This window comes from Piliocolobus tephrosceles, chromosome 16 (genome assembly GCF_002776525.5).
Source record: "Piliocolobus tephrosceles isolate RC106 chromosome 16, ASM277652v3, whole genome shotgun sequence".
NCBI classification, from domain to species: domain Eukaryota; kingdom Metazoa; phylum Chordata; class Mammalia; order Primates; family Cercopithecidae; genus Piliocolobus; species Piliocolobus tephrosceles.
Genome location: NC_045449.1, coordinates 68,802,628 through 68,816,231, shown reverse-complemented (window position 1 = coordinate 68,816,231; position 13,604 = coordinate 68,802,628). Strand labels below are relative to the sequence as shown.

The 13,604-nt window shown below is 48.7% G+C and overlaps 1 protein-coding gene across 1 annotated transcript in view; it reads left to right on the top strand.

Annotated features, from left to right (window-relative positions):
* Positions 1–1,645: 1,645 nt before the first annotated feature.
* Positions 1,646–13,604, top strand: part of SUMO2 (small ubiquitin like modifier 2) — a 22,691-nt gene continuing 10,732 nt past the window's right edge. Inside the window, exons 1-3 of the mRNA XM_026456806.1 lie at positions 1,646–1,832; positions 3,450–3,581; positions 11,347–11,418. Coding sequence (XP_026312591.1) covers positions 1,812–1,832; positions 3,450–3,581; positions 11,347–11,418 — 225 coding nt within the window. The 5' untranslated portion in view covers positions 1,646–1,811. The remainder of the gene's footprint in view (positions 1,833–3,449; positions 3,582–11,346; positions 11,419–13,604) is intronic.

The following is a 13,604-nucleotide window of genomic DNA, read 5'->3' as shown; positions in this document are numbered from 1 at the left end:
AAGTGAGGAGTTTTAGTTGAGAGTTGCTGGGTTTGAGGTGCCTCTGGGACATCCAAGTGGAGATGTTCAGAAATCAACTGGAAACTCAGAAGAAAGATGTGGACTAGAAATACCAGATTTGAGGATCATTAGCAAAGAGATGACAGCGAAAGCGGGTGGAATCATCCTCGGAGAGGGAATTGAGTGATAAAAGGATCTTGAAGAAAACCCTAAAGAACAGTTAAGGGAAGGAGTGAGTAAGAAAAAAAATTGCAGAAAGAACAAAGGACAGGCTAGAGATGAGAGGAAAAGCTACCTCCTGCAAAGTTCAAGAGAAAGAGTGACAAACTGAGCAGCATACTGGATTCAGCAAAGAAGTGTGCGGTGACCTTGTGGAGAGCAGTTTTAGTGGAACTTTGGGGACAGCACCAGATTGCAGTGGGTTGAGGAGTGAGTGGGAGTGGAGGGGTTGAAGACAGCTGGCAGGGACATTTTTTCAAGCTGTTTGGCCAAGAATGGAGAGAGATAGGATGGTAACTTAATAGAATTGAGAGCTTCTTTTTTTTTTTTTTTTTCTATACTAACGGAGGAGAGGAAGAAAATTCAGGGACAAAAGGAAATAATAAAGCCCAGGGGGAGGAGCGAGATGGAATCCAGTGCACACACTGGATTGCTCTTCAGACAGGAGGGATGCATGTCTATGTTTTAACTGGATGCAAGGAGGAAATGATTAAATTGACTAGAAGCTTGATTGTTGGGTAGTTCTCGCTTAAGGATACTGTTTCCTCTTGGAAGTGCTGGAAGATAGGCGATGAGTAAGGAGTTCGTTGAATGAATACATGAACATTTTCCCGTAGCTAGTCAAAGTCTAGGGTTACCAGCAGGACAGAAGAAGACACTGCAGGCCGGGTATGGTGGCTCACGCCTGTAATCCCAGTACTTTGGGAGGCCGAGGCGGGCAGATCACGAGGTCAGGAGACCGAGACCATCCTGGCTAACACGGGGAAACCTTGTCCCTACGAAAAATACAAAATATTAGCCGGGTGTTGTGGCGGGCGTCTGTAGTACCAGCTACTCGGGAGGCTGAGGCAGGAGAATCGCTTGAACCCGGGAGGCAGAGGTTGCTGTGAGCCGAGATCGTGCCACTGCACTCCAGCCTGGGTAACAGAGCGAGACTCTGTCTCAAAAAAAAAAAAAAAAAAACAAGAAGACACTGCATTTGAGGCAAGAGTCTGGTAGGAAGCAGGTTAAGACTGACTGAGAGGAAGTAACCATGGGAGGGCTGCTGGTCCACTGAAAGAGAGAGATTTTTCCAGAACCTCATGCTGGGGCTTTGATTTAGGAATCCCCTTCTTCCTCTAGTCAGTCAGCCTTCCCTGGCCTATGGCTTACGTCTAAAGCCTCGAGCCTCATCGTTCCCACCGAGGACCAGCTGGAAGCCATTTTGATTATGCTCCACCACGAAGGAGGACAATACAGCCCCGCCCAGAGCCAGGCGCGCCCCCGCGGCGGCCCGGGTGCGCGTGTCCGCGCTTCTTCCCGCCGGCTGGGCGGGCACCTGGCCCAGGACGCGGTGGCGCGGGGCGGGGGGTGGGGGTGGTTATGTAAGCGTTGCGCGCTCCCGCGAGGCGCCAGCCAATGGGAGGCCCCGGCGGCTCGTGCTCGCGCACGCAGGGTGGGGGGAGGGAGCGCACGACGTGCGCGCACCCTCTCCCTCGTCCACCGCTGCCGCCTCCTTCTTCTGCCGCTCCTGGTGCTGCTTGTGTGCTCGTTTGGTGCGGACCTGGTACCTCTTTTGTGAAGCGGCAGCTGAGGAGACTCCGGCGCTCGCCATGGCCGACGAAAAGCCCAAGGTGAGCTCGGCGCCGTCCCCTTCGCCTCGCCGGGCGGTCGGGGTCAGGGCGCGGGCCGGGGTCCGGCCAGAGCCCGCCGCTGGCTCCCAGCGCCTTCCCGGGCCCCCCACAGGGCCGGCCGCGGCTCAGGCCCCGGCGCTCCGCGCCATTTTCCTCCCTCCCTCTCTTCCTCCCTCCCGCGCCGGAGGAGGCCCCGCCGCTCTCTCCCGCCCCCGGCGGCCTCCGAGTGCGCGCGGGGCGCGAGTTGGGCGGGCAGATCGCGGACGCCCGCGGGCCCACCAGCCCCGAACGGGGATTCTTGGCCCAGCCGACCGGCGCGCGTGAGGAGGGGCGTTAGGGCGCGCGGGGTCTCCACCCTGCGCCGACCCCGCGTCGGATGTTGCAGTCTCCGAGGCGGCGGGGAGTCCCCTGGGCTCGGGCTTCACCTCTCAGGGGTAGGAACCGCGGGCATCTGGGGACTGCTGCCCGGGGCGGCGGCGGCGGGGCGAGGGTTCGGGGCGAATCAATGGGCTGCTGATGAGCAGGAACCTGGATGCCCGCTGGCCGCCGTACTGGGCCTGGGGGTAGGGGGATTCCCGTGGAGTATTTCCCACTTTAACGGCCTCAGGGGCCTGAGGGGGGAGGGGCAGCGGCTTTTCCCTGGGTGCCAACGAACCCCTAATCCGCGAAGACCATGTGGTTTCATGAAGTTGGAGGCACAGGTACGAGCAGAGAGACTTTGTGCGCCTTAACTTTTGAATGCGGCTTTTGAGGCACCCGAAGACTTCCCGGCAGGACTGGGGGACACCCATCATCGGGGCACACGGGACTTGCTGCTTTTAGTTTGGTGACACCTCCCGCCTCTCGCGCCTTTACTTTCTGGAGCGTTTTAGGGCTACAGAATGCCTTCTACACTCGATTTTGGACAACTTTAGGTTGGGTCGAAATCTACAAGAAGCACTTGGGATAAAACTGTGTATTTGATCCATGACAACAAAGGGGAGGGGAGAATAAGTGCTCTTAACCGAAGATAAAAATGAAGCTGCTAATAGAGGAGAACGTAACTATGGTCCTGAGTATTACCGCTGTTCTGGAGGGAATCGGGATATTCTTCGATTTTTGTGTGTGTGTGTTTACTATAATGGAGATTGGATTTAGGTTATTAAACTGAGTTGGTAACTTTTTAACGACAGCGGTAATGAGTTTTGAATGGCAGGCTGTAGATTTATTGTTTTGCTTCTTGCAGTTGTACTTAAAGTGCTTAGAAAAGAGACTCTTATTTTTAACTTTTTTGGGGGGTAAGATATATATTTTGGGAGTGATATATGCCATTTTAGAAAGTTTAGCTTAAAGAGAACGTTCAATACACTGAATAGGACCCAACTTGAAACATGTATTGTTGTTACTGATAGTATTGCATGTGGGCTTTTCTGTATCTGACAGCTATCTAATACTGTTGCGGCAGGATTTCTCCTCTTTCACATTGATTTCAGCAGCTGAAAACAGCCGTATGCCGTTTTAGCATACCGTATGAGAAACCTGTTGATTTTTGAAGCAACTTAGGGCTGCTGCTGCTGCTTTATAAAAGTGTGTGTGGATCACATTTCTTAAATTATACTTTTATTTTTCTTTTAACAGGAAGGAGTCAAGACTGAGAACAACGATCATATTAATTTGAAGGTGGCGGGGCAGGATGGTTCTGTGGTGCAGTTTAAGATTAAGAGGCATACACCACTTAGTAAACTAATGAAAGCCTATTGTGAACGACAGGTGAGGAATTCATATGTGTACTTCCACTGAATAAAACTATTTTTAAAAATCTTATTTTCATGGGAACAAAAACTAGCCTGGCATAATATTACAGTGACTTTTTGATGGGATGAATATGCACTTATACTTGGCATGTCAGTTTTATCGTGCACTTGGTATAGTGATTGCTCATGAAAACCCTTAGGATGATTTGGTTAGTATTACATGTGGTTCCAGTCCTGTGCCAGAAATCCATCAAATTATATTTACAATAGTTTTTTTTTTTAACCAAGGAAATGTAATTTTATGTTTATAAGAAAGTAAGAGTGAACTTGATAAAATTACTTCTCAGTCTTTTATTATTTTATTTTATTTTTTTGAGACGGAGTTTCATTCTTGTTGCCCAAGCTGAAGTACAGTGGCGTGAGCTCAGCTCACTGCAACCTCCACTTCCTGGGTTCAAGTGATTTTCCTGCCTCAGCCTCCTGAGTAGCTGGATTACAGATGCCCGCCACCACGCCTGGCCAATTTTTTTTAGTATTTTTGGTAGAGATGGGGTTTCATCATATTGGCTAGACTGGTCTCAAACTCTTGATCTCAGGTGATCCGCCCGCCTTGGCCTTCCAAAGTGCTGGGATTACAAGCATGAGCCACCGCGCCAGACCAAGAAGTCTTTTTTTTTTTTTTTTTGAGATGGGAGTCTCGCTGTATTTTTTTAAGCTAGAACTTATCTACCTTGTAAATCGTGGGGTTTTTTTGTTTTTTTTTGACGCAGTCTTGTTCTGTTGCCCAGGCTGGAGTGCAGTGGTTCAATCTCTGCTCACTGCAACCTCTGCCTCCTGAGTTGAAGCTATTCTTTTTTTTTTTTTTGAGACAGAGTCTCGCTCTGTCGCCCAGGCTGGACTGCAGTGGCCAGATCTCAGCTCACTGCAAGCTCCGTCTCCTGGGTTTATGCCCTTCTCCTGCCTCAGCTTCCCGAATAGCTGGGACTACAGGCGCCTGCCACCACGCCCGGCTAGTTTTTTGTATTTTTTTTTTTTAGTAGAGACGGGATTTCACCGTGTTAGCCAGAATGGTCTTGATCTCCTGACCTCGTGATCCGCCCGTCTTGGCCTCCCAAAGTGCTGGGATTACAGGCTTGAGCCACCGCGCCCGGCCAAGTTGAAGCTATTCTTATGCCTCAGCTTCCTGAGTAGCTGGGATTTCAGGCGTGCGCCACCATGCCCAGCTAATTTTGTATTTTTGGTAGACCTAACCTGACTCCTGACCTCAAGTGATCCGCCCACCTTGGCCTCTCAAAGTGCTGGGATTACAGGCGTGAGCCACTGTGCCTGGCCCCTTCAGATTGTTCTAAATAGGTTCAAAGTAGAATAAGGCTTAAACCTATGTAAGTTGGGAAATTGTGTTTGAGTTAATACTTGAAAGATCAGTGAAGATAAAAAAACTTCCTTTAGGCCTGGTGCAGTGGCTCACATCTGTAATCCCAGCACTTTGGGAGACTGAGGCGGGTGGATCACTTGAGAGCAGCCTGGCCACCATGGCAAAATACCATTTCTACAAAAAATACAAAAAAATTAGCTGGGCGTGATGGTACACGCCCATAATCCCACTACTCCGGAGGCTGAGCTGAGAATCCCTTGAACCTGGGAGGTGGAGGCTGCCATGAGCCAAGATCACACCACTGCACTCTAGCCTGGGTGATGGAGCAAGAGCATTTCAAAGGAAAAGGAAAAAAAAAACTTTAGAATGTTTGAAATATTTTTATGCTTAGTGTATTTACAATGTAATAAGAAAATACGATGCTCATAATTCTTCATATGTAAACCTTCTTGTATGTAGTTCCTTGTGAAGATACTATCTTTTTTTTTTTTTTTGAGACAGTCTTGCTCTGTTATCCAGGATGGAGTGCAGTGGTGAGATCTTGTTTTTTTTTTTTCTTTTTTTTGAGACAGTCTTGCTCTGTTGTCCAGGATGGAGTGCAGTGGTGAGATCTTGTTTTTTTTTTTCTTTTTCTTTTTTTTTTTTTTTTTTTAGACGGAGTCTCGCTCTGTCGCCCAGGCTGGAGTGCAGTGGTGCGATCTCCACTCACTGCAAGCTCCGCCTCCCGGGTTCACACCATTCTCCTGCCTCAGCCTCCTGAGTAGCTGGGACTACAGGCGCCCGCCACCGCGCCTGGCTAATTTTTGTATTTTCAGTAGAGCGGGGTTTCACCGTGTTAGCAAGGGTGGTCTTGATCTCCCGACCTCGTAATCCGCCCGTCTCGGCCTCCCAAACTGCTGGGATTACAGGCGTGAGCCACTGCGCCCGGCCAGTGGTGCGATCTTGACTCACTGCAACCTCTGCCTCCTGGGACCGAGCAATTCTCCTGTCTCAGCCTCCCGAGTAGCTGGGACTACGAGCACAGGCCACCACGCCCAGCTAATTTTTGTATTTTCAGCGAGATGGGGTTTTACCATACTGGTCAGACTGGTCTTGAACTCCTGACCTCAGGTGATCCACCTACCTTGGCCTCCCAAAATGCTGGGATTACAGGCGTGAGCCACTGTGCCCAGCAATATGCCATATACTCTTATTTGAATAGTTTTGCTGAAATTACCCTACATGAACTTACGAATTGTGCTAAATAATTTATCCACTGGTATCTTCTATATTTGAACACTAGTGCCCCTTCAGGATACAGGGGAATTTTAAATGGTAATCCTTTTGGAGAACTTCTGTAGCAAAACTGCATACAAAATGGAAAATCTGGCTCAAGCCTGTAATCCCAGCACTTTGGGAGGCCGAGACGGGCGGATCACGAGGTCAGGAGATCGAGACCATCCTGGCTAACACGGTGAAACCCCGTCTCTACTAAAAATACAAAAAACTAGCCGGGCGAGGTGGCGGGCGCCTGTAGTCCCAGCTACTCCGGAGGCTGAGGCAGGAGAATGGCGTAAACCCGGGAGGCGGAGCTTGCAGTGAGCTGAGATCTGGCCACTGCACTCCAGCTCGGGCGACAGAGCAAGACTCCGTCTCAAAAAAAAAAACAAAAAACAAAACAACAACAACAACAAAAAAACAAAATGGAAAATCATAGGCTAGGCATGGTAATCCAGCACTCTGGGAGGCCAAGGCTGGAAGACCAGTCTGGACAGCATAGTAAGACCTCATCTCTTTTGTTGTTGTTGTTGTTTTGAGATGGAGTATTGCTCTTACTGCACAGGGTAGAGTGCAGTGGCGCAATCTCAGCTCATTGCAACCTCCGCCTTCCAGTTTCAAGCGATTCTTCTGCCTCAGCCTCCCAAATTGCTAGGATTACAGGCGCCCACCACCATGCCCCGCTATTTTTTTGTATGTTTTTAGTAGAGATGGGGTTTCACCATGTTGGTCAGGCTGGTCTCAAACTGGTGACCTCGTGATCCAACTGCCTCAGCCTCCCAAAGTGCTGGGATTACAGGCATGAGCCACCGTGCCTGGCCCAGACCTCATCTCTTAAAAAAAAAATTAGCTGGGTGTGGTGGCACACACCTGTAGTCCAGGCTATTTCAGTGACAGAGGTGGGAGGATTGTTAGAGCTTGGCAGGTCTAGGCTGCAGTGAGCTGTGATCTCATCACTGTACTCCGGTATGGGTGACAGAGTGAGACCCTGTCTCAAAACCACAAACAGAATCATGCTTCACTTTGGTGGTTTTTAACAGTATTCTTTTCTTTTTTTCTTTTTCTTTCTTTTTTTTTTTGAGACAGAGTCTCACACTGTCGCCCAGGCTAGAGTACAGTGGTGCGATCTCAGCTTACTGCAATCTCTGCCTCCCGGGTTCAAGCAATTCTCCTGCCTCAGCCTCCTGAGTAGCTGGGACTACAGGTGTGCACCACCACACCCAGCTACTTTTTGTATTTTTCGTAGAGACGGGGTTTTACAATATTCACCAGGATTATCTCGATCTCTTGACCTTGTGATCCGCCTGCCTCAGCCTCCCAAAGTGCTAGGATTATAGGCCTGAGCCACTGGTGCCGGCCTTGAACACTATTCTTATGCATATCTTATTTAACTTTTCTGCAATTGCAAAATTTTGCGTTTTTTTTTTTTTGAGATGGAGTCTCCCTCTGTCACCCAGGCTGGAGTGCTGTGGCCGGATCTCAGCTCACTGCAAGCTCCGCCTCCTAGGTTCACGCCATTCTCCTGCCTCAGCCTCCCGGGTAGCTGGGACTACAGGCGCCGCCACCTCACCCGGCTAGTTTTTTGTAGTTTTTAGTAGAAACGGGGTTTCACCGTGTTAGCCAGGATGGTCTCGATCTCCTGACCTCGTGATCCGCCGGTCTCGGCCTCCCAAAGTGCTGGGATTACAGGCTTGAGCCACCGCGCCCGGCTTTTTTTTTTTTTTTTTTTTTTGGAAGACACTGTTTTGCCTTGTTGCCCATGGTGAGGTGTAGTGGCAGGATTATTTATGATCATGGCTCACTGCATCCTCTGCCTCCCAGGCTCAAGCAATCCTCCCACCTCAGGCTCCCAGGTAGCTGGAACTATAGGCTTGTGCCACTGTGCGATTCTTTTTTGTTTTTTTTTTTTTTTTTTGAGACCGAGTCTCGCTCTGTACCCCAGGCTGGAGTGCAGTAACATAATCTCGGCTCACTGCAACTTCCACCTCCGAGTTCAAGCAGTTCTCCTGCCTCAGCCTCCTAAGTAAGTGGGATTATAGGAACCTACCACCACGCTTGGCTAATTTTTGTATTTTTAGTAGAAATGGGGTTTTACCATGTCAGCCAGGCTGGTCTCGAACTCCTGAGCTCAGGTAATCCACCCATCTCGCCGCCTCGGCCTCCCAGTGTAATCCCATGCTGGGATTAAGATGCAGTTTCCCTCCTGTTGCTGAGGCTAGAATGCAATGGTGCAATCTAGGCTTACTGGAACCTCTGCCTCCCAGGTTCAAGTGATTCTCCTGCCTCAGCCTCATAAGTGGCTGGGGTTATAGGCATGCGTCACCACGCCTGGCTAATTTTGTATTTTTGGTAGAGACGGGGCTTCACCATGTTGATCAGGTTGACTGGTCTCAAACTCCTGACCTCAGGTGATCCACCTGCCTTGGCCTCCCAAAATGTTGGGATTACAGGCATGAGCCATTGCACCTGGCCACCATGCAAATTTTTAAATTTTTTTTGAGATGGAGTCTTGCTCTGTTGCCCAGGTTGGCGTGCAGTGGCATGATCTTCAGCTCACTGCAACCTCTGCCTCCTGGGTTCAAGTGATTCTCTTGCCTCAGCCTCTTGAATAACTGGGATTACAGCACCTGCCACGTTGCCTGGCTAATTTTTTGTATTTTTATTTATTTATTTATTTAATTTTTTTTTTTCAGACAGTCTCACTCTGTCGCCCAGGCAATGGCACAATCTTAGCTCACTGCAACCTCCACCTCCCAGGTTCATGCAATTTCCCCCCCTCAACCTCTGGCTGGAGTAGCTGGGACTACAGACATGTGTCATCGTGCTCAGTCAATTTTTGTATTTTTAGTAGAGACAGGGTTTCACCACGTTGGACAGGCTGGTCTCTTAACTCCTGACCTCAGGTGATCTTCCAGCTCAGTTTCCCAAGGTATTGGGATTACAGGCATGAGCCACCACACTTGGCCTTCGTTTTTAAGTAGATTATGGTTATATATTGTTTTTCATCCCTTTTATTTCACTGATACTTAATGAGCAGCACCTACTATGTGCAAGGGATAGACTGTGTAATTAAAAGAGTCTAGGTTCCTATACTTCCTGAAGAGTGTTTTTTAGTAGGACGATAAGTGATTACAGATTTGGGTAAGTGTTAAAGGAAATTAAAAAGCAGGTGCTTTTTTAAAGCTATTTCAGGTAGTTCAAGGGTATAGGTTGTGGCATTTTAGGTCGATTTTGTTGTTGTTGTTGTTGAGACAGAGTCTGGTCTGTCCCCCAGGCTGGAGTGCTATGGCACGATCTCGGCTCACTGCAAACTCCGCCTCCCAGGTTCAAGCGATCCTCCTGCTTCAGCCTCCCGAATAGCTGGGATTACAGGTGTGCGCCACCACGCCCGGCTAATTTTTGTATTTTTAATAGAGGCGGGGTTCACCACATTGGCCAGGCTGGTTTTGAACTCCTTACCTCAGATGATGCGCTTTGGCCTCCTGAAGCGTTGGAATTACACCGTGAGCCCGTGAGCTCTGACTGGAAAGTCTTTAAATGGGCATTTTTTTTTCTTTAAATTTCCTGTCAGTGGCTGGGTGGGGGGATCACGAGGTCAGGAGATTGAGACCATCCTGGCTAACATGGTGAAACCCTATCTCTACTAAAATACAAAAAATTAGCCCAGCATGGTGGCATGAGCCCGTAGTCCCAGCTACTCAGGAGGCTGAGGCAGGAAAGTTGCTTGAACTCCGGTGGTGAATGTTGCATTGAGCTGAGATTGTGCTACTTGCACTCCAGCCTGGGCGACAGAGTGAGACTTGTAAAAAAAAAAAATTCATTTCAGTGTCTAACTCATTTAAATGCATATTTGTCTCAAGGTATGTTCTATTTAATATAGTAGCTGTGTCTGAAAAGCAGTAAAGCTTTTTAAAAGAATGACTTACTGGCCAGGCGCAGTGGCTCACACCTGTAATCCCAGCATTTTGGGAGGTTGAGGTGAGTGGATCACTTGGGGTCAGGAGTTCGAGACCAGCCTGGCCAAAATGGTGAAACCCCATCTCTACTAAAAACACAAAAATTAGGTAGGCATGGTTAGCTGGGCGTGGTGGCGGGCACCTGTAATCCCAGCTACTCGGGAGGCTGAGGCAGGAGAATCGCTTGAACCCGGGAGACAGAGGTTGCAGTGAGCCAAGATCGTACCACTACACTCCAGCCTGGGTGACAGAGCAAAACTCTGTCTTAAAAAACAAACAAACAGGCTGGGCGCGGTGGCTCTCGCCTGTAATCCCAGCACTTTGGGAGGCCGAGGCGGGTGGATCACATGGTCAGGAGATCGAGACCATCCTGACTACCATGGTGAAACCCTGTCTCTACTAAAAATGCAAAAAATTAGCCGGGCGTGACGATGGGCGCCTCTAGTCCCAGCCACTCGGGAGGCTGAGGCAGGAGAATGGCGTGAACCCGGGAGGCGGAGCTTGCAGTGAGCTGAGATCGTGCCACTGCACTCCAGCCTGGGTGACTGAGCGAGACTCTGTCTCCAAAAAAAAAAAAAACACAACAAACAGGCGGCTTATGCCTGTAATCCCAGCACTTTGGGAGGCTGAGGTCATCAGATCACCTGAGGTCAGGAGTTAGAGACCAGCCTGGCCAACATGGCAAAACCCTGTCTCTACTAAAAAATACGAAAATTAGCCAGTCGTGGTGGCACGTGCCTAGTCCCATCTAATCAGGAGGCCGAGGCGGACAGATCACCTGAGGTTAGGAGTTCAAGACCAGCCTGGCCAACGTGGTGAAACCCAGTCTCTACCAAAACTACAAAAATTAGCTGGTTGTTGTGGCAGGGGCCTGTAGTCCCAGCTACTCTTGGGAGACTAAGGCAGGAGAATCTCTTGAACCAGGAGGCGGAGGTTGCCTTGAGCCGAGATAATGCCACTACACTTCAGCCTTGACAACAGAGCAACACTCTGTCTCAAAAAAATAAAAATAAAAAAAAAAAATAATAAGAATCACCCCAAATCTTTTTATTTATAGGGTATGTTAACATGTTTGCGATTGTTTATTTAGCTATTTCTTTAATATAGTCATGGCTAAATATGCATGTACTTTTATCTAAATAGAATTCTGTTTCTCTTAATGCCGTTTATTGCTTTTAAATTCTCTCGTTCAGGGGTTGTCAATGAGGCAGATCAGATTCCGATTCGACGGGCAACCAATCAATGAAACAGACACACCTGCACAGGTAAAAAATCTCTCCTAATTAGAAAAATTACCATTTATAATTTTTTGAACAGCTATGTTTATGAATTTGAACGTTGAGACACTGGAGTATAGTTCTTGTAGAGTTCAGAGCTTTGGGAGGTATGACCAAAGGGGAACAGAAAGGAAAATAGGAATAGGCTCAGGAAATGCCAATGGTTTTTATTCATTTATTTTTAATTTTAATTTTTTTTTAGGGATAGGGCCTGTGTTGCCTGGGTTGAAGTGTAGTGGCCTCATTATAGCTCACCGCATCCTTGGCCTCCCAAAGTGATGGGATTATAGGCACAAATCAGTGTTCCCAACCTCACCAGTGGTTTGTGTTTGTTTTTTGTTTGTTTTTTTGTGACAGAGTCTCCATCGCTCAGGCTGGAGTACAGTGGCACGATCTCGGGTCACTGCAGCTGTCGCCTCCTATGCTTAAGCCTTTCTCCTGCCTCAGCCTCCCAGAGTAGCTGGGATTACAGGCATGCATCATCTCACCCAGCTAATTTTTGTAGTTTTGGTAGGGATAGGGTTTCACCATGTTGGCTAGGCTGGTCTTGAACTCCTGACCACAAGTGATCCACCTGCCTCGGCCTCCCAGAGTGTTGGGATTACAGGTGTGAGCCACCGCACCCAGCCAAATCCTCACCATTTTAGTTCTACATGCTGAATTGAAATTCTCGGCCGGGCGCGGTGGCTCACACCTATAATCCCAGCACTTTGGGAGGCCGAGGCGGGCGGATCACGAGGTCAGGAGATCGAGACCATCCTGGCTAACACGGTGAAACCCCGTCTCTACTAAAAATACAAAAAATGAGCCGAGTGTGGGGGCTTGCCACTATAGTCCCAGCTGCTGGGGAGGCTGAGTCAGGAGAATGGCGTGAACCTGGGAGGTGGAGCTTGCGGTGAGCCGAGTTCACGCCACTGCACTCCAGCCTGGACGACAGTGAGACTCTGTCTCAAAAAAAAAAAAAAAACTCTCTTTTACGTGTCTTCATGAATGAAAGGGAACTAATGGCCCTAACTGCCGCATTCCATAGCTTTGTTTGACAGGGAGAGCCCCTGATGATATATTTTCCAAGCCCTTACTACAAAACGTGATGCTCTCTAATCCTTGAACTCACTTTACATACTACTTCATTTTGTTCTGTCACTTCTGTAGGATCAGCTGGATTGTCTTCTGTGGCAGAAGCTCTTTTTTTTTTTTTTACCCTCTCAAAGTTCCAGTTCTGACCTAGCAAGATGGCTCACGAGAGCCATTGTCAAGATGACAAAGTGTAATGCCAGCACTGTGAGACCAAGGTGGGCGGAGCGCTTGAGTCCAGGATTTCAAGACCAGCTTGGGCAACATGGCAAAACCCTGTCTTTACAAAAAAATAAAAAATTTGCCAGGGAGTGGTGGTACGTGCCTATAGTACCAGCTACTTCTTAGGTTGAGATGGAAGGATTGCTTGAGCCCAGGAAGTGGAGGCTGCAGTGAACCAAGATGGCGCTACTGCACACCAGTCTGGGTAACAAAGTGAGGCCCTCTCTCAAAAAAAAAAAAACTTCCAGTCTTGTCCTGACTTGGTGGCTCACACCTGTAATCCTAGCACTTTAGGAAACTGACACAGGCAGGAGGGTTGCTTGAGGCCAGGAGTTTAAGACCAGCCTGGGCAACATAGCAAGACCCAGTCTCTACAGGAAAAAAAAAAAAGAGCTGGGCATGGTAGCATGTGTCTGTAGTCTCAGCTACTTGGGAAGTTTAGTGGAAGGGGTGCTTGAGTCCAGGAGTTTCAGGCTGCAGTGAGTTATGATCATACTATGGCACTCTAGCCTGGGTGGTAGACCAAGACTCTGTCTTGAAAATAGAAGACTTATGGTTTTTGAAAAAAAAAATATATATATATATATACACACACATATATACATATATATATATATATATATTTTTTTTTTGAGACGGAGTCTCGCTCTGTCGCCCAGGCTGGAGTGCAGTGGCCGGATCTCAGCTCACTGCAAGCTCCGCCTCACGGGTTTACGCCATTCTCCTGCCTCAGCCTCCCGAGTAGCTGGGACTACAGGCGCCCGCCACCTCGCCCAGCTAGTTTTTTGTATTTTTTAGTAGAGACGGGGTTTCACCGTGTTAGCCAGGATAGTCTCGATCTCCTGACCTCGTGATCCGCCCGTCTCGGCCTCCCAAAG